The sequence below is a fragment of the Penicillium canariense genome (genome assembly GCF_028826845.1).
Source record: "Penicillium canariense strain IBT 26290 chromosome Unknown utg000001l_segment0_segment0, whole genome shotgun sequence".
NCBI lineage: Eukaryota > Fungi > Ascomycota > Eurotiomycetes > Eurotiales > Aspergillaceae > Penicillium > Penicillium canariense.
The window spans coordinates 1073618-1093009 of NW_026622728.1; the positions used below are offsets into that span (position 1 = coordinate 1073618).

Consider the following 19392-nt stretch of genomic DNA (forward strand, 5'->3'; position numbering starts at 1 on the left):
TGTTCTAGTAGAACTTTCACCGTAAGGATAGAGCAGTGGTCCACTGATCGGTTTCCCTCCGACCTTCAGAAGGGGGATCGGGTCTTTCTTTAGCATAAGTGATAATGTCGAAGGCTTCCAGCCCCATCGATGCAGCCACAACATCGAGCCATTTATCTGCGGCAGGGATGTTGTCACCAGTTTCATTTACAACTGGTCCTATCCTTGTTACTTGGTCAACATTCAACTTGGAGACCAGTCGAAACGGCAGCGGATCCGGGATCTCAGTGTCGTCTTGTCCACTCCACATGCGGTGCTTTTCCCGCACTGCATCACTCGCGAGGTGGTCGAGTAGAAGGTGGAGAAGGCGCAGGCAGTTATCAGAGCCTCGCAGGACGCTGTTTGCAAATTCTTGCGGGAATATGGACGGGATGGGCCCGATAAAGGGCGTCTTCCTATTGTCGACCGCGCCATCATTACACCATTGGTAACTCTGCACCGCAGCAGCAAGACGCAGATGAGCCGACAGAGTACATAAGGTCTGACTGCTGCGAAGGACCTGCGCGGCTAGGTTCCGACTTGCCTTCAGCGGCTCATCTGCAAGATGTAGCTGGCGCGCCACAACAAGCAAGCCCGGTACCTTGACAACTTCTTTGAAGATGCGATCTTGCAGATCAATAAAGAGTGCGATAGGACCGTTCACGCGCGGCGAAGCCATATCCTCTATCCGAACCTGGTCAATGTGTTCCTGCCATTCAGGTAGTTCGAAGATACACCGCTTGCCATTGACAAAGGCCTCTGCGACAAGAAAGCTCCGGAAAGACAGATATAGGCATCGATCGAAGCCAGTCAAATGCGCCTTGGGGCCGCGATGCGCCATCAGCAGTGCCGTACCTGCCGCATGGCGCGCCCACGAGTCCGGATTCGTCCGCGAGTATGCCTCAAACAGACTCAGCGCAATGGTAATGCTCACACTCTCAGTTGACTTCATCGCGTCTGCATCGCGAATTCGATCACCGAAGAGCCGCAGTGCTTTGCTGTAGACCTCGCGACTCGAGCGCTGCAGCTTATTATTGTTGTGTGTCTGACCCATAAAGATCGAGTTGACGCAGTAAATGGCTGCATCGAAAGCAGGACTCTGGCCCACATGCTGGGCAATATATCCTGTCCATGGCACATGCACGCGGAATTGATTCAGCCCGAACCAGCGTGTGAAGGCTGTGAGAACGAAGGAACCGAAGATGACGGGTTGTTGCTTGCCCATTGACTTGGCTGCGAGGGATGGTATGATGCGCTCGTCGATCGATTCGGAGGGTTGGGCGGAGGTAGATTGAGATTGTTTATTAGTGAAATGTTGGCGTAGATGTGGGCCTTCATCCATGAACTTATAGGGGCGTGTGTAGCCAGGGCAGTCAACGCCGTATCGCATGCACTGAGTGCACTCTGGTCGCAGCAGATCGCACTAGTGTGGAATCGTGTCAGAGGGAGTATTTCGAGTCCTTATCGAAGATTCTACATACCTTCACCCGCCGCTGGAGACATGTCTGGCATCCTTTGCTCTTTGGAACGCCAACCATTTTGAGGATGTGCTTGTTGGTGGTAGAATGCACATCCCCAAATCGATGCGCCGGTCCCGGGGCAGTTTTCCCGGTGAGATCTGGCTGATCCTGTGTTCTCAGACTCGCGTCACGGTCATTATGCGCAACTAAGCCTTTTTCTTCACCTGCGAGATTCAAAAACAGGTCCGCTGAGAGTCACGAGTGAGATATGCAAAAATGTTGCGGCTCAGCCTGCCAGCGCAAGAAAGTTCGCCGCAGATAGCGCCGCAGATAGCACCGCAGCCGTTCAGCGGACAGATACAAGTCTGACACACCTGCTCGCCTTGTGGGATTGTCCCTCCTGCTTGTTCTGCCGGCCCGTGCAGTCCAACGCAGGATCAGTGCAAGGGAGATGGAGGGGCCCGAGAAGGGCCCTGCATATTAATAGAACAGCGGCAAAGGGTGCAGTATCCGCCCTCGATGGAATTGGACTCCGGGATCACAGGCGACCGATGGCGCGCCCGAAGCGAACCAATGGTTTGCCTGCCAAGCTGCCCCCGAGCTTAAAATGGGACGGTGGGGAGGCGCTTGTCTCCTCCAGCGGCTTGGCTTGGGGGCGGATCTTACGCCATGATGGACGCATTTCAGCCTGAGTTCCTATCGCAATCGCAATCGGTCGACTTTTCCTTCTCGAGGCGGGCATTTATGAGGCTGGCAGAAAAGCCGTGTCTCGCCCGCTCCAGTGTGGCCGTGGCTTACTCATGACCGTCGTGGTTGTGGCCAAATAAGCTCGAGGCTAGAAGCCTACCCAAGGTTCACCCTCGGCCGTGCGCCGGGCCACTTTGGAACTCTCATTCGGTTGGCCAATGAGGCGCTTTCGAAGAGAGATTGCTGATCCCTTCGTGGAACGGATGAGATGATCTCAAAATAAGGTCGACCTTGTGGATGGTAGCTCGGGAGCCTGAGAATATGGGCGGAAGGTAGGTTAACTATGGGTGGTTCGCTCATTAACTTCAACTACGTCATTGAATTCCGGACGAGAATTCCTCTTGAACGAGACTGGACGGGCCCAGTTGGAGGTTTCTTATCTTAAATTTGAACCTTCTTTGACATACTTTTGGCGTAGACGCTTAATTTTTCTAAGTAATGTACTCAATTGTACCCCTCTTAGATAATGTACTGAGGTTGATCTGGAAAAATTTTGGCCGTTCAGTGCCAGACGGCATCATAGCAGTCTGCAAACTACTTTTACGCCATATTTCTACAGTCACAGTCTCGTTCATACGTCCATGTTTGGCAGTTCGAAGGGTACCAGGTGAAATACTCCGAGCTTGGTCAAGCCCACCCTGAGTCATGGTATGTCCTCCATAACATACCAATCGATTATGGCTCCAACTTTGCCCTGCCATACATAAACGAGCCCAACCCCACTGCTCGGTACCCCGATGTAGACCCCTCTACTCTGATACCCAGCCAGTGACAAGCGATTCTGTCCCATGAGCATCAAAGTTAAGTTGCATTGAGTTGAGGTCATCTACTGAATGCCTCTCCACACAGCCCGTCCGATTGGGAAGTAAAGCCGATGGCAGACGCATTATGCTCAGCAGGCACGTCATCTTAATTCAGCAGCGACTCGGCTGACCCAGAACCTGACTGTCACTTAATTCTGGAGCTGACCAGGGGTCCTGTGGACCCAAAATAATGCTGCATCCACCGCGTAGCAACAGGTGTACACGAGCGATATTGTACATGGTCTCTGTGACAGATTGGCGCAGAGGTCTTGGTGATCAGGTCTTTCAGAATCAAGTTTAGCTGCAAGATGTTATCCCTGAAAGCCTCATTGCTCACCCGTGACTACTGCCATTCGGTATATTCCTCCACAGCTACATCAACCAGTCCGTGAACCAGAATTGGGTCAACACAAGCGGAATCAGCAGTCGAAGTCTCATTAGCAGAAGGGTTAGGCATCAAATGTTCAGATGAGCTAGCCGGGAAGAAATTGTTGATATTGATCGGAGGACACATTGGGCCGATGGTAGAATGATCTGAGCTTTCTTCTTCTTTTCGCATTGCTAGTTTCCCTCGGCATAAAGCTGCTCACGAATAGTGCCAGGGATGTCTTCATATATCTCAAGGTCTCCGCCCTGCTCCACGTATTCAACACGGGCTTTAATGTAGTCTGTTTTCAATCTATAGTGCTTTTTGCTCTCCGGGTCTTGCCAACAGTATTGCCCTTTGTGGCGATATGGGGGTCCGGATCGCATTACATAGTACACATCCCGCCAGACGGGATATTGACTAGAGGATTGCTCGGCGTCAATTCGAGCATCTCGTTGGATTAGCCTCCTCTTAGTGGCCGATAAGTTTCCTCGTTTATCGGTTCTTGAATATAAGGGGCCACCATTCTCTATGTAGTTAATGGATATCTGGAGTAAAAGCTTCTTACTGTTAACACTTAGCAAGTCATCAAAAAGAAGAGTCTGTTAACGAAGATATCGAATCTAAGGAAAGAAAAGAAGAGAAAGAGAAAGAGGTGAGCTCTTGGTTTTACTCTATACATCGCCAAAACCTTCTATATTATGTGATCGTTATAGTACCCCCACCCAAGATACACTTAGCCCCAATGTGTAGGTTTATCGTCGTTGGGGTAGTTATCGATGAAGCGTGATTAAGTGTAGCTTGCGTCTAGATTAGTAGATGAATTGGTAGTCTAGCCTTTATAGGATATCTATCTTAGAAGTCTAATGTGATCTTGGGGGCATTTTTACCTTATGTTTTAGGCCACTTACGGTCTATTTCTGCTAGATTTTACTATATTCCTATCTATATAGATAGATATATTCGCTATAACAAGCAGATATATCCTTGTGCTCCTATAATCTTATATCCTAGTAAGCCCCTAAGTAGATAGTCTGCTATAACTATTTTAGGAGGATATTGTCTTTGTAAAAAGGTAAGATTCCTCCATCTCCCACACTTTCTCCTCCGTGTCACGATGTTGAATATTCCCGTCGTTACTAGCTACTACGTCGATTCTTTTCATTCTTTCGTCTATTGATATCTAGATCACGTATCTGAGCGACCGTGACACTTGGAAAGGAACAGTGGGGTCTTCATGATATTTATCACTCTGGAGGACAACTCAAGAGTGAGCTTCTGTACTACAAACATGTTACTACACCCCTGTAGCCGCCACATATTTGAGGGCAGCAACTTACTGAAGGGCCACCGAGAGCCAACCAAACTACACGCTATTCAAGTCACTTGCTGATGCAAGTACTCAGACACCACCCACCTCTATGCCAGACCGGAACCATTCTGCCCTGGGCACAAGGATGAGTACCCACTGAGTATAGTTTTGTTCAACATCAGTTATAGCTCCACACTCTTACAACTTCTTTCCCAGAAAATAACTCCGAAATGCCCCAATCTACTTGATGTCACCATGTAAGTTCATGTTCGCAAATTACTCACGTGCTGATCTGAAGTAGAATTTGGTCAACTGTTGCGCAGCGTCGGGAATCGTCCATTGTCTGCTTTTGAGAGAACAACGACGCAATTGACTTCAGCCACAACAATGCGACGATGTCTTGGCCTGCCAAGTCTCCTTAAACCGGCGCATCTTTGCCGTTTTTTGGTTGCATGCGAAGGGCCGCAAGCCTGGGGTGGGGCTCACATTCTTCCCATTTATCCTTTTACCCTGCCGTTCGGGCCGTGCCGTTACACTAAATATTTAGGTTAGCGGACATTCTAAGGAAAAACTTGGAACTACCAAATCAGGTGGTAGCAACAACTCGGGCAAGAAAGACATGCGGAGCATTCCTTATCCATCGCCTAATTAGCGTAGCATAGTTCCTCTACACTATCTCCACACATTACACAACTTCGCGAGTGTTGCAGTAATTCGGATCAACGGGGTTGCGCACAGATTAGTACTGGGGAAACCAAATGAGAACGTTGAATAGAGAACTTTTAGAGGAATTTTACCACTACAGAGATCGACCAATTTAGTGGACCTTCATATCTCCCGTTCAAACATTGAACAGGGGAACGGACTGACCACAGGGACAGAGCTTATACCCGCTATTAGAGGGCAAAGAATCGTCCCAGACGACATATCCGCCGACTCCGCCGGGCTTTTCCCCACCGCCGCCAGGCTTTGAACCATCCCAGACGCCAGCGCTGCCGCTACCACCGCCGCCATAGCTGCCGCTACCACCACCGCCGGGCTTCGAACCATCCCAGGCGCCAGAGTTGCCGCTACCACCGCCGCCGGGCTTCGAACCATCCCAAACGCCAGAGTTGCCGCTACCACCGCCGCCATAGCTGCCGCTACCACCACCGCCGGGCTTCGAACCATCCCAGGCGCCAGAGTTGCCGCTACCACCGCCGCCGGGCTTCGAACCATCCCAAACGCCAGAGTTGCCGCTACCACCGCCGCCATAGCTGCCGCTACCACCACCGCCGGGCTTCGAACCATCCCAGGCGCCAGAGTTGCCGCTACCACCGCCACCGGGCTTCGAACCATCCCAGGCGCCAGAGTTGCCGCTGCCACCACCGCCGCCAGGCTTCGAACCATCCCAGGCGCCAGAGTTGCCGCTACCGCCGCCACCGGGCTTCGAACCATCCCAGGCGCCAGAGTTGCCGCTGCCACCACCGCCGCCAGGCTTCGAACCATCCCAGACGCCAGAGCTGCCGCTACCACCGCCGCCAGGCTTCGAACCATCCCAGGCGCCAGAGTTGCCGCTGCCACCACCGCCGCCAGGCTTCGAACCATCCCAGACGCCAGAGTTGCCGCTGCCACCACCGCCGCCAGGCTTCGAACCATCCCAGACGCCAGAGCTGCCGCTACCACCGCCGCCGGACTTCGAACCATCCCAGGCGCCAGAGTTGCCGCTGCCACCACCGCCGCCAGGCTTCGAACCATCCCAGGCGCCAGAGTTGCCGCTGCCACCACCGCCGCCAGGCTTCGAACCATCCCAGACGCCAGAGCTGCCGCTGCCACCACCGCCGCCAGGCTTCGAACCATCCCAGACGCCAGAGCTGCCGCTACCACCGCCGCCGGACTTCGAACCATCCCAGGCGTCAGAGCTGCTGCTGTCACCATAGGAGGAAGAACAATACCAGCGACAGTGACTTCCTCTGTCGTCCCCATGAGTTGCGACTGGTGGGGCAAAGCTATCCCCGTCAGATGGTACCACTCAGTATAGCGTTCGAGCAAACCTACTTCAAGTCTCCTCCCAAGTTTCCATTATTGGGTGGGTTCTCTGCTTGAAGAACCGCCTGGTCATATGATAGGCCCGCGGTGAGGGACGTATGATATGCGAGGGACGCAATTAGCAGTCCTGAAAAAGGGTGTGGTCCCCACATTTCGCGTAGAAGGCAGGAATGAGTAATTCAGTTTAGGGTGATAAGCGGCTACAGGTTTAGTTAACCTGGCAATGTATGGTTGGTATGGGGACTTGACACCTGTGCGCATTTATAGTTGAATAATGGTTTATATGATACATTGCCATGTACAATATCTGGTCGTAGTTTACTGGTTTCATCGGGATTTCTCTCCATGGATCTAGAACGCATCATAGCTAGGTGGCAAGATCTGCTCATGGTAACCCTTCCTTTGTTTTCAAACTACTCGTGCCTCGGAATGACAGCGAGACCATCCCTGGCATGCGGTCAGCTAGCTTTCTTCCAGAGAATCTATTGCAAGGCTAGATTTGTCCCCGTTTGTGGTTCCTCTTCATACCATGGGTTGAAGCAAATCCAAACATTAGTAGGGTATCAAGGTAGAGCGTGGGTAGGTGGTATTCAAAAAAATTTCCGCTGCCACAGCTCCTGGTGGTGTCATCGACCAAGAAGAGAAGGCAACAGGACCCAGGTATGGTTCTAGCCACTGAGTGGTACTCTGATTTATCCAAGCTGTAGCTGAGAACCATTAGCAATATACGTTCAATTGAATTTTGGGACAGGTTGTACAAGGGATATCTTTCGTGGGCATGCCTGTCCCCACCCGTCCGTTTGCGAGCCGAGCCTTTCGTGTGGAACTTAACTACTCCTCGATTCAAGTTTTTCTCTCTAAGTCATGCAATAAAGCGAGACCTTCAGAAAGAGCCAGTAAGGAAACAGAAATTGACGTTTTCGGAAATAATTACCTCTCTCCTGCGTGATTGAAAGCCAATCACTTCTCACTGCGCGGCTTCGGGCACCTTTAATGATAGGTTACTACATTTTCCGCTGCTTAAACACGGTCTCATACGTGTGCACGAAGTAATGTCTCAAGTATATGACTCAGAGTGCACATATTGTGGTGGTTGGCTATAGTGAGCGATCAGTTCCGAGGAAGCCGCTTTTTCCATTCTAGCGTTGATGGATACGTAGCAATTTTTGATTTTTTATCATCCACCCAGACGCTCGTTCTCCACTATCATGTACCCATACAGGCCTGGACTTACCACCAACATGGCATCCCGAGCATTCGTCGTAATGAACCGCCCAGCCGGGCGGTTGCACTGGGATTGCATTTTTCTAGGTCATAAGTCACTAAACGTCCGTGTAGCTATGGTAGAGTGACAGTGGCAGCGCCAAGAATAAGGAACATCAGCCGTCGAGGTGTTCGTCCTATGTGCTTTTGGTCCAGCAGTTCTAGGCCCTAGTTTCCTCTGAACTCCGTGTTAGCTTGCTTTAGCAATTACCTTTATTGCCAATACCACCTTCAAACTTTGATCATACCTGCTCTTGAATGAAGCTTCTATGGAGTTAAGTTTTAGAATGCATATGTCGCCCAATGTGTCTTGGAAAGTCGAGTCTAGAATCCCACTGCTTGCGGAAGCTGCCACAACATATTGACGCCGTCTTCAAGCATGTCATATGCACTAGCGGTAACGTTCCTCGGAATAATGAGGCTTGATTTCATACACAGCTCGTTGCAACTCTATCCAAGTCTAATCTCAATGATGCATACATTTTCATTCGGCTCGACAGATTAACGACAATGATGTAGAAGGGATTTTTTGACAGAAAGAAAGGATCGTAAAGCCAGCAAAACTGGTGAAGAAAATTGGTTATTTAAACCGCCAACCCTTGCTCACCGGCCAGAAATGCGCGAAGGACGAATATCTTCTCAACACATTCCATAAGTCTCCTGAGGACCAAGCAGACCGTCAGTACTCCCCTTTCCAACGAGTTGATTAGACTATTTACGCCTTCTTCTTGCAGAAAATGAAGCTCTCCCTTATCCCACTTGCAATCTTGTTCTCTGCAGCCCTCGGCGCGAGAGTCACGCAAAGCGAAGCCGACGACTGGTATGACTGCACCAGACGTGCCCTTAAGATGGTGGATAATGGCAAAGATGATAGTGGGACTACTTGTGCCCTATTCGACTGCCTGGCAAGCAATGCGGATGAATATCACAGGGGCGGTATGTTCGGTGGACTTGCCGGCATTTTGAATGGCTTCTGCGCCGCTCGTGGTGTACCCATTATTGGTTCTTTCATAAAATGAGCATGGCTTTGGTTGAGGCCCTCCTGTTAGGCTTCGATACAGGTTTTTCTGTCAAATGTGTGCAGTTTTTCCCTGCGTCTTAATGCAAATGCAGAGGTCTTACGGACTGCCTGTTAGACTTGGCAAATCTTCAAGAAGAAAAGTCCATTTAACGAATATATCGAATCTGAGGAAGTAAAGGAAGAGAAAGAGACAGAGAAATGAGCTCCCTGTTTTACTACTACAATGCCGGAACCTTGATCATATATGAATTCGTCATTGAGTGTCGCTTGTGTCCAGATTAGTAGGCGGATTGGCGGTCCAGCCTTGGCAAGAGATCTGTCATGGAAGTCCAGTAGCTTCTGTGGCACGCTTTTGAAGTTTCCTGCTGGATACCAGGTGTTGTGATGATGATGATAGTCTATTAACCTGATGCAGCCCAACTAGTGTCGTATGGCTATGCAGGCGCTTCCTCTGGCGGAAGCAAGAGCATTCCGAACGCCAGCCCACGCGCATGGAACAGTATATACATAAGAAAAACGGCGTTTTGCCGTATTAAATCCACCAAAACCCATACAAAAACAGTAACAAAACACCTATTGTGTGTTCCACGCCCTCAGATCACCCTTAGTCTGGCTGGGCCCCTGCCTCTCCTGTATCTCCATATCTTCTGCCATCTCTATTAGCTAGCTACCTAGATACTATTAATATTATTAGTGTTACGAAATGTGTGTCTCCCCATATGAAGCTATTCCCTCCCATGGGAGGTTATATAGCCTAGCATTTACATACCAATCTCCTAACGATACCCAATCGATAACCCGCTCTCCTACCTAGGTACCCTCCGGACTACCCTACTCCGGAGAGGTAGTATATCTTAGTATATTATATATTACCTATATAGTAGAATACCACTAGTTTCTCCGAGTAATTACCGTAGCACACAGAACTAATCTGGCATTGTTTGTGCGGCCTGTAGGGACTCGCACACATTCATGGCTGCGGTGAGGAAATTGACCAGTTTGATTCGATATGGTTAGCTTTGGGCGACTTCTGGAACAACCATCTCAATACGTCTGACATTTAAGGCAAAAAAAGAGCAAAGATTTAAAATGCCAAGATGCAAAGCAGAGCCATCTTTCTAGTAGCCACTCTATCATCAGCGTGGGTGTTGGAAGATTTGGACGGCTTAAGCAGTAATCTCGAAGCTTTAGTGAGGGTGGTGAGGGGTGGTTCGGGAAATGATGTCTTACAGTTTAGGTTACGTTTACGGTTGAGCCGAGAAGTTATGTTGGTCGACTGCATCATTTGCAGCATTTCAAAATCTCGATGATCGGTCTAATTAGAGCAAAGTGGATTTTGTTTCAGTCTGGTTAGCTAAATAGAAGAGACTGGGCTTTATGTCGGCGAGTAAAGCAAAGAAAAGTCTCAATATTCCGATTATTCATTACTTACCTAGTCCTCCAACCTGTTATATGTCACGCAATTGAAGATGAATCAACCGCCAACAGGCTCTATGTCAAACCGCAGCTGGATGCCATAGACGGAAGCAACCCAAAGAACGACTCGTGCAATCCGCCGAGTACCCCGGGCGAATGCATTCAAGACCAGATAGGCGACGACTTTGCCAATTCGAGTACCTAGAATTGCCTTATACTCGGGTGAATTGGGCTCCATAGACTGAATCCCATCAATACAGTCCGGCCAAAAGTTGTCCAAGATAAACTCAAGAGTCTCCTTGTTGATAACATTGGCTACAAACACGTGGTTGAGAGTTTCAATACGGAAGTCCTTCTCGTAAACAGCCTTGGTAACCTCAGAGCTGAATGGGCAACTGGTGTTTTCACCGCGTTTGATGAACTCAATGAAGATCACACCCTCTGCAGTTCTGCCTACCCACCTAGAAACAGTCTGCCTATATCCTGGGATATTTGGATCCCGGTGACGTTTGACGATGTCAGTCCACTGATACGAGTCTTCCTGGATAGGGAAACTGGTCGCTCCTGGCACACCAGGAGGGAGGAATCTGGGATCGTCATACATGTCCGGCAGGCTCTTATGTCGCTGGGAAAGCTGCCATCCGTCATCTAGAAGATCACGGAAAGCAAGCCTAGAGAGATTGATTGGACAATGTACTTTGGAGTCATTGATCCACTTCAGTCGTACTGCGCCCGCCTCTTGTAGCTGGCTGTACTTCTCCAACGGGTCTTTCTCCGGGTCATCCGGACTGAGATTCTGAGCGTTGACTAGAGGGCCCAGTGAAGTATGGGACCTAGAAAATTTTAAGAGGCGTCTCGATCCGGATGCCGTTTCCCCCTCAAAAACCCCAGTAGACTCACCAGAGAACCCGCGTACGAGCCCACTGTAGGAACTCCATTCCTCTTCCTCTAGAGTAAAGGAAGGGGAAAGATCGGGAGAATCGGGAGGCCCGGTGAAGAATTTGGGCCCGGAGAGTCTCGGCAGGGACCTACGTTCGGGCACCTTACCACCCTGAACACTGCTGGTAGACTCACTGATGGGGTTGTCCTTCTCCTCTGGAGCATCAAAAGGACGAAGAGACTCATGGGAATCCCCACTACAAGGGTTAGCACAAGGGTCGGTGAGATTAAGTTCCCTGGCATCAACATCAGGACGACCTGCAACGGGGTCATCGCGACTCGAAGGCATTGTGGTGGTGGATTATTCCTGAGAGACAGATACTCACTAGCTCGGATGAGGTGTTAGGTCGAATGATGGAGGTGAATTTGGTGTTCGTGTGTGGATTTGGAAAGATGAACAGGTGTGAAAAGCCAGGGCTCAAGGGTCATTATATACCAGTCTTCTAGCTCGAACATGTCGCAGAACATGCCGGAGGTTCATTGTATGAACAAAGGACTGAGCTCCATAAAGTAGGGACAAGGACAAAGAAATACTCTGTCCATACAAAGACATAGGAGAACACAACACAAAGACGACAGACTGTAATAGAGCGGTAAAAATGAGGAGGCGATGAATTATGCATTGAGGACCTGAAAGCCTACAAACAGTTTTGAGGACAGAGACCTAGGGAGAGATTCGAGAGACATCAAAAGCGAGATAGAAAACGTTTGCAAATCGAAAGATAAGAGCCTTTCTTGAAGGAAAGTAGATAGTACCATAGGCCTTCTTTGAACCTATGATCAAGGGAAATTTAATTAGATATTTCGAAAGAATGCCAGGTTTGCACTATTTGACGCCCAATTGTCCCGACGAGGCGGTTAGGAGCACAGCCTTGATGATATGTGATGAAAAATTCATACAGTTCACAGGGATCAGCATTATAATTTGAGGATTGATTATAACTGGCCACCACACGGAGATAACATTTACAGACACCCTTGTCAGTAGTTACTACCAATTCTATCTCTGCAGAACAGGGTATCGCCCTTGCTCCGTACACATTCTGTTATTCATTGCGTCATAGCTTATGCACTGAGCTGCTGAGAGAACAGAAAGCTATGAGTACAGAAGTGACTCAATGGCCAAGATGGCCATAAAGTGAGTGAGAAACAAGCATAGCATTGGCCATGAAAAAGGCACTGCAGATCTCGAGCTAGCGTTGGGCGAGCTTGCCCACCTGCAGGGGGCATTTTGCGGCAGGGATGGCAACATGGCAACCTTAAAAGGGAGACTGGTACGCTAAACCTCGTTGGTCAGCACTAGGGGTTTTACCGCGGACTTCAACTAAACTTCTCCACAACTTGTCAGCCACAGGATTCGTTTCCTGAGAGATGAGAAATACCGATCGCCGGTCGCGGTCACCGGCTACCCGCCGGAACGGCGCACTACAGTCATGCGAGCCATGTCGGCGGTCGAAGCAGCGATGCGACCACGAACGGCCCGTTTGCCGCAGATGCGCTGCAAAGAGAATCAGCGACCAATGTTTCTACCATCCAGCCCCGATGACCCGCCGGAGAGCCTCGGACCATACCAGGTCAAATCCGGTGTCCTCGAGAAGACTTACCAGTCAGCCAACTTCCAAGTAGGTCTGCGTTGGACTCGTGGGAGCTCAGCTCAAACAAAACTAACCGTCCCCATTAGTGCTTCTAGCCCAGGTTCACTGCATGGTGGGCGCCTATATGCGCCCTTGGAACCGCCCTCTGCACTGCCGGGTTATCTGGGCTCTACAAGCTTCACGGCAGTTCTGACCGAGCATCGCAATGAGATTGCCTTTGAGCAGGAGAGTGTGGAGTCATTCCCAGTTTTGGTAGTGGAGCCCGACCGGGTCCAGTCTGGAGCGGAGGTGTTGCTTTTCTTGTACAATCTCAAAGATCGCCGCAGGCTGGTCGAAAAGTTCTATGTGCAATCGTGGAATGTGATTGTTCCCAAAATAGTCATGGATGCTATCATGAACTCTATTGGCGAAATCTTTGATGGGTTCAACCCGAATGATCTGATGCCCCAACTGCAGAACTTGGCCACCCAGATTTTTCAAAATTCCTCGCGGGCATTGGTTACACATCAGTCTATGACTATTAAGGAGTATTGTGCTTCATTTACGGGGCGTAACTTCCGTTGGGAAGCACTGGGAAATATCTTCACGCTGTGCGGACAGCAACTAGTGATTACTCCCGACAATGACCCAGAAGTAGCTGAAGGCGATGATCCACGAGCCAAGGACCGACTGTTGGAACAAGTGACTGTGGCTAGTACGATATGTCTCAATTTCTGTGACCAGGCCTCCGCAGCCAACGAAATGCTCGCGTACCTACAATACAACGATGTCATGCTGCGAACACAGCAATACGGAGACTCAAGTAGGTCTTCCCTTTTGAGCTAGAATTGCAGATGGAAGCTAACAAGGAGTTCTAGGCTACCAAGCATGGCGTCGGCTGGGTGATCTAACAGCTACCATCTACGCCGCAGGGTTGCACATGGACACTGAGAATTCAGATGATTGTCCCTTTTTTCTTCGGCAATGGCGGAGATGCTGCTTTACCTCGGCATTCTACATGGACAAAATGATGGCGACATTCGTCGGCCGGCCACCCTTATTGAACTACCGATATTGCACATTAACCTCCCCTCTGGATTTAAGTGATGAGGCCCTTGTAGCAGGGGGTGATGCGCTAAAACAAGCTATTTCCGAACTTGACCCTGCAGGCTGGAGTACTCAAGGGGTTCGTCACCGAATGTCGTCTGGAAGAATTCGTTTCCACCTCTCCTTATTCAGGGAAAAAACACTTGAGATTGCACTGGGCACCTATGAGCCGCATGATCTGATTCAAAAGTGCAAGTAAGAGCGACCTCCATGAGATGATTCCAATCACTCTTCGAGGCTAACAAAAGAGCGTCCACCAGTGGAATACGAGAAGGTGTGCGTGCAGTGTGGGAGGCAACTCCAGACCATCTTCGATATGATCGTTGGCCGGAAGGTGATTTCCACTACGGGTGGCTAACCACCGTATATCTCTATCTCAACTACCTGTACACCTGCTTTCTGCTCCAGCGGGCCCTGATCAAGCATACGAATACCGGACAGGAGGAGCTCTGCGACATATCGCGCCAGGTTCTGGGCATTGTGAACAGGATCACCACCAAGCGCAGCCCGATGGTGGACCTTGATAGGCATTATTCTTGGATCGTATGTTTACCAAGTCGCATCCCCATCGAGTTGTTTCTGCACATTTGACTTACGGTTATACAGGCCTTGACCTACGGTGTCCCGAGCTCCGCTGTTCTTCTGCTTGAACTTCTGCGTCAGTCCCACGAGCCCGGACCACACAACATGGTCCTTCCACGCGCCGAGCTAGTTCGTAACCTGAGCGTTTTCATATCAATGCTTTCCTGGATTGCACGTCCTGGGCATGGCAATTACCACACATGCAAAGAAGCCGAGAAAAACCTGTCCCGCATGTTAGACCAGGTTCTTGATCCGCAGCCTGTACATGCCGAGATTGTGCACGACGTCACGTCTGGCCTGTCTAACTTCTTAAACTTGCCGAATTACAACAGCTGGGACTTTAGCTCGGAGTACTTTCCTGTGACGAATGGGTTTGCGCCGTGAACAAGAGATGGTTTGTGATCTACGCTAGGATATACGCGGAGTCATCTGCAGTTCATCAAGTCATAATCTTTGGCGATAAGGGGCATTGAAAATTAACACCAGAAACGATTCCATTACATCCAGACAGCCGCACCTTCCTCCGCGCTTAAAACCCCCGAAAGATCATACCATCCATATGTAGTTATTCCGCGGTGGATTTTCCGGCACAAAATAGGCCCGGTGACACAGAGGGCAGTTAAAGTGGTCTCCCAAGAACCACTTTTCCAGGCATTCTCGATGGAAGACATGCAAGCATCGCAACTCGCGGATTTCCTCCGAGCGATTTACTTGCTCCAAACAAACGGCACTAGGTGTCCTTGTTAATCCACAAAGGAAACACTAGGTGTTCAATGAAAGGACGTGGGGGTCCTACCATACAAAATGACCATCCACAGCTTCGGGAAGACCTATTTTCCCCTTCGTGGTGGTCCACCACTGCTCCAGCGTGCGAGTCGGTGAGACGGCATCGAGATTGCGCAGGCGCTCGTCAGGACTTTTCTTCGATCGTAATAATGCCTGGCGATCACGCCGGTTGACAATAATGGTCAAGCTGGCAGCGTCAGCATCAAGTTGCGAGTGGCCGTATAACACGAGCCAGGGGTTCATTAGAGATTGGGTGATGGGTAATCAGAAAACGAAGTGGGTTTCAAGTTTGAAGTTAGACGCGATTGTGCATCCAAATGAAACTATTCCTCCGCGGAGTGAGATCAAAAGAAACAACAGGGCTCTTACATTAAGCTTAGTACAATCAGCAGCACCACACCCAGCCCGATCCCCAGGACGATGGCCATATGGCTCGTCTTCAAACTATGGTCGTCAGCCATATCCCCTGGTGCTCTCACTGATGTGCGACGGCCAGTTAGTAGGGAATCCTCGACCCCAGTGCTTGGTGCAGCTTCCCGAGCCAAGACTGTGCGCCGTGGGTGAAGGGAACCCCAGCAAAGAGCCTAGCTGGACAGAAGGGGAATAAGATGCAAAAGGCGACCGCACTTGGGCAGCTGGCTCGGGCTTTCAAATGGAAATCCTCGACAGGAGCCGAGTGCAGCATGTCAGTTCACGACAGCCCGGCCAGAGGATAATAATCCACCAAGTGCGGCAGGCCTCACGCGGACTGTGGCTAGGGAGCAGACGATGATCGACCTGTCAAAGCGGGGGGAGCTCGCCAGTGGAGCGCAACGCAGCGATACGATCCCTGGGGGTTCACGGATTCACAGCGATCATGACCTTCCCCTCCCTTGTCACCGGGAGCCAATCGTAGCGAGTGGCGCTCAAAGGGATACGAAGGCTAAGGTGCTAGCGGCTGGGAATGTTGATCGGCTGAATTGTCCTTTTCTTGGGTTCTGGCTGAGGGCGGGCTTTGGCACGCGCTGTGCGACTGCGGGTTCCCGCATCGTATGATGATCGCGGGGTCTGACTGGTTCGGCTGAGTAGTCGGCGTTCCTCGAGTTGCCCAGAAGCTCCCTGTCAGGTGGTTGATTCTGTCAGGCTGCCAGGCCACCTCCACCTGCCAACAGTAGAACTACTTCAAGCTACTAAACTACTCACTGCTCGCCGCATCTCCACCACTCCACCCTCTTGGCCCCGCTTCTGCGGCTCTCCACTCATTTACTGTGTTCCTGGACCCACGAGACACCATGAATGGCATTAAACTCATCCGTTTCTAACAAGCAGTGGACGAACTAGCGGTGAGTAATTCTCGCATTCTCAACGTTCGTCGCCGTCACCCCCGCCTCCGCCTTATCCGACCGCAGCTGCACGACTTCGCCCTCCTCGGACATCTGCTCCAGCACTCGCTCTCCAAACAACAGGTCGATCTCCTCGAGCGTCTTTTGCTTTGTCTCCGGGAAGAAGAAATAGATTACCGGGAGCGATACGCACAGATCTAGAAGAGAGTTAGCATGGCTGATGAACTGACAACACAGGGATGAGACACTGACTCCACGCCACAAACACAAAATAAAACTTCCACTTGATCTTGCCCAGCGCAATAGGGGATACCTGATTCCACAGGGTGCTAACCGCCCAGTTCCCAATGGCGACGGCGACGGCGTTACCCTTGCCCCGGATCTGCATCGGCATCACCTCCGCCATATACACCCTGCAAACTCTCATTAGTCGCACTGGTCCCACAGTGCTGATCAAACCAGGTCCACGACGGAGAACTTACCAACTAACAGGTCCAAAAGACAGCGAGAACACCACCGAGACTGCGAAGATGAAAAACACCCCGCCGATGCTGTACCCGATACGTTGGCCATCCGGATTCTGCGAGTTCAACGCCGCCTCGCAGATCAGCGCGAGTGAGATGCCCACCGTGCCGAAAAGCAGGGGCTTGCGGCGGCCAACGCGATCGAGAATGAACACGACAAAAATCAGGTTCGTGATCGGGCCGACGCAGTTGTAAAGGCCGGCGACGAGGGTGTTGCGATTCCCCGTGAACCCGAGTGCTTTGTACATAATCGTCTGGTAATACCCAATCACATTGATGCCAGTCATCTGAGTGAAGACCTGGATGGCGAGGCCGTGGCTGGTTGAATGATTAGCCGATATCATGACTGGCCGGGGGGATTGACACATACAGCATACGAGTCCGCCATTGGGGGACGGTGAACATGGGCATCCAGCCCGGTGCCGCAACAGCCTTCTCGGCTTCAATCGTCCGGCAGATCTCGTGGTATTCCGCCTCAATCCAGTCCTCGTTGGTGCCGTCGAAGTGCAGCTTGTGCAGTACGCGCCTTGCCTCCGAGTATTTTCCCTTCTCAATCAGGTACCGTGGGGACTCGGGCAGGAAGATCATCCCCACGACCAGAACTAAGGCTGGAACCACCTGGAAGGCGAGCGGGAAACGCCACTGGAACTGGCTGGAGTCTGACGCGTGAAGGGATCCGTATCCTATCCATCTATCTTCCGATCCGGATCAGCTGCTAGTCTACCATCGCCCCCTGCCATGGCTAGGAGTCTCATGTTTCGCAGAGACTTACGTGCTGACGATGAACCCGATACCGATCATCTGTTGTGCCAATCCCACAATCAAGCCGCGAGATTTCGGATGGGCAAACTCTGCCTGGTAGACCGGGACAGACATAGACATGAGCCCAACGGCCCATCCTGCTAGGATGCGGCCCACTAGCATCATGGACAAGTTCTGGGCAGCCGCCTGCAGGGTTGCGCCGATGAGACAGATGAGGGCACCCATTTGGATCGTGAACTTGCGGCCAAAGCGGTCCATCGTCAGGCCGCCTTGCAAGGAACCGATGACGGCTGCGAAAATGGACACGGTAAGAATGCCATCTATACACCCATCAGATTTCGAATTGGGACCAACATACCTCCGCCCGAGAAGGTACTGTTGATGGCACCGATAAGCGCCGACGTCTGCGAAGTATTGAAGTACCGCAAGAAATTGGGCGACTCAATCACATCTGTCATAACACCGCTATCATAGCCAAAGAGGAACGACCCCGTCGCGGCCAACGTGGCGACGTAGATAGTATAGAACCGGCCCATCGTGAACACCGGTGAGAATGTCGATCCAATCTCTCTCGGGGCAATTGCGGAGGGCTCAGTCTACATTATTACGTGGGTACGCGAGATGCAGCACGATCGTGGTCCTTTAATACTGCAGACGCCGCAGCCACCGCGCCCCCGAAAGCGGGGCAGAGAGAGGAAAAGGAAAACAGGGAGAACAACCACCGATTACCCCGGGGAGACCCCGGCCGACTTTGGACAGGGGCTGGAAAGTGAAAAGGTGAAGAAACACTGAGAACGGTAGGACATCCGCGAGTTTCACGTCTCCCTGGGGGTCTGCCGGACCGCCCCGCCTATCACAGCGGATCCCCAGACTGTCCCCGCCGTACCGACGGGTTTACCCCCGCACTGTAGAGTGGCAGGGATCCAACGTCTCGCTTGCATTTCTTGGGATATTGCATGGACAGCATCTCATGGCCCGTTGACTTCGGCTGTGCTGATTTTAGGGTTTCCCCGTGGGGATGGGCAGATGGCGCGATGACCCCCTCATCATCGAGATTAGGGCGGAGATGAGCCAATGGCGGCGAGATCTGAGATATGCGTGGCCCTTGTTTTGAGTCAATTCTATTTGTCCATGAATGCCTAAGCAGCAAGGGGGGTTTGGTCGAGTATATGTTATGGCACTTCCTTTCCCGGTGAATCATCCACGGCTTGACCATCACGTGGGGCTCTCGTGGAGGTCACGTGAACACGTGTCGGGGCGCGTTCGGAGGGTTTTCAGGCCTCGACTTTTCGGGAAAGGAAGCGCCTATGACACGCACCATGCTGAATGCCACGGTTGGATGATGTTGTGTGTGATGCCCA

At 51.1% G+C, this 19392-nt stretch overlaps 6 protein-coding genes across 6 annotated transcripts; 2 read left to right on the plus strand and 4 right to left on the minus strand.

Annotated features, from left to right (window-relative positions):
• Nucleotides 1-16: 16 nt before the first annotated feature.
• N7482_000361 (uncharacterized protein) lies at nucleotides 17-1408 on the minus strand (the record flags this gene model as incomplete). Its single annotated transcript, XM_056682486.1, has 1 exon — nucleotides 17-1408. The coding sequence occupies one exon, from the start codon at nucleotides 1406-1408 to the stop codon at nucleotides 17-19; it is 1392 nt and encodes a 463-aa protein (XP_056546092.1).
• A 3546-nt stretch (nucleotides 1409-4954) lies between these two features.
• Nucleotides 4955-6727, plus strand: N7482_000362 (uncharacterized protein; the record flags this gene model as incomplete). Its single annotated transcript, XM_056682487.1, has 2 exons — nucleotides 4955-4964; nucleotides 5724-6727. 2 exons carry the CDS (start codon nucleotides 4955-4957, stop codon nucleotides 6725-6727), a joined length of 1014 nt encoding a protein of 337 aa, XP_056546093.1.
• A 3766-nt stretch (nucleotides 6728-10493) lies between these two features.
• Nucleotides 10494-11663, minus strand: N7482_000363 (uncharacterized protein; the record flags this gene model as incomplete). The annotated part of the gene is made up of 1 exon (XM_056682488.1): nucleotides 10494-11663. The coding sequence occupies one exon, from the start codon at nucleotides 11661-11663 to the stop codon at nucleotides 10494-10496; it is 1170 nt and encodes a 389-aa protein (XP_056546094.1).
• Nucleotides 11664-12816: 1153 nt separating this feature from the next.
• On the plus strand, nucleotides 12817-15021 carry N7482_000364 (putative C6 transcription factor; the record flags this gene model as incomplete). Its single annotated transcript, XM_056682489.1, has 5 exons — nucleotides 12817-12980; nucleotides 13056-13771; nucleotides 13827-14250; nucleotides 14316-14598; nucleotides 14662-15021. 5 exons carry the CDS (start codon nucleotides 12817-12819, stop codon nucleotides 15019-15021), a joined length of 1947 nt encoding a protein of 648 aa, XP_056546095.1.
• Nucleotides 15022-15429: 408 nt separating this feature from the next.
• N7482_000365 (putative RING finger domain protein) lies at nucleotides 15430-15666 on the minus strand (the record flags this gene model as incomplete). Its single annotated transcript, XM_056682490.1, has 1 exon — nucleotides 15430-15666. One exon carries the CDS (start codon nucleotides 15664-15666, stop codon nucleotides 15430-15432), a length of 237 nt encoding a protein of 78 aa, XP_056546096.1.
• Nucleotides 15667-16739: 1073 nt separating this feature from the next.
• N7482_000366 (sugar porter family MFS transporter) lies at nucleotides 16740-18567 on the minus strand (the record flags this gene model as incomplete). Its single annotated transcript, XM_056682491.1, has 6 exons — nucleotides 16740-16942; nucleotides 16998-17158; nucleotides 17228-17587; nucleotides 17640-17960; nucleotides 18042-18321; nucleotides 18390-18567. 6 exons carry the CDS (start codon nucleotides 18565-18567, stop codon nucleotides 16740-16742), a joined length of 1503 nt encoding a protein of 500 aa, XP_056546097.1.
• Between the last annotated feature and the right edge of the window lie 825 nt (nucleotides 18568-19392).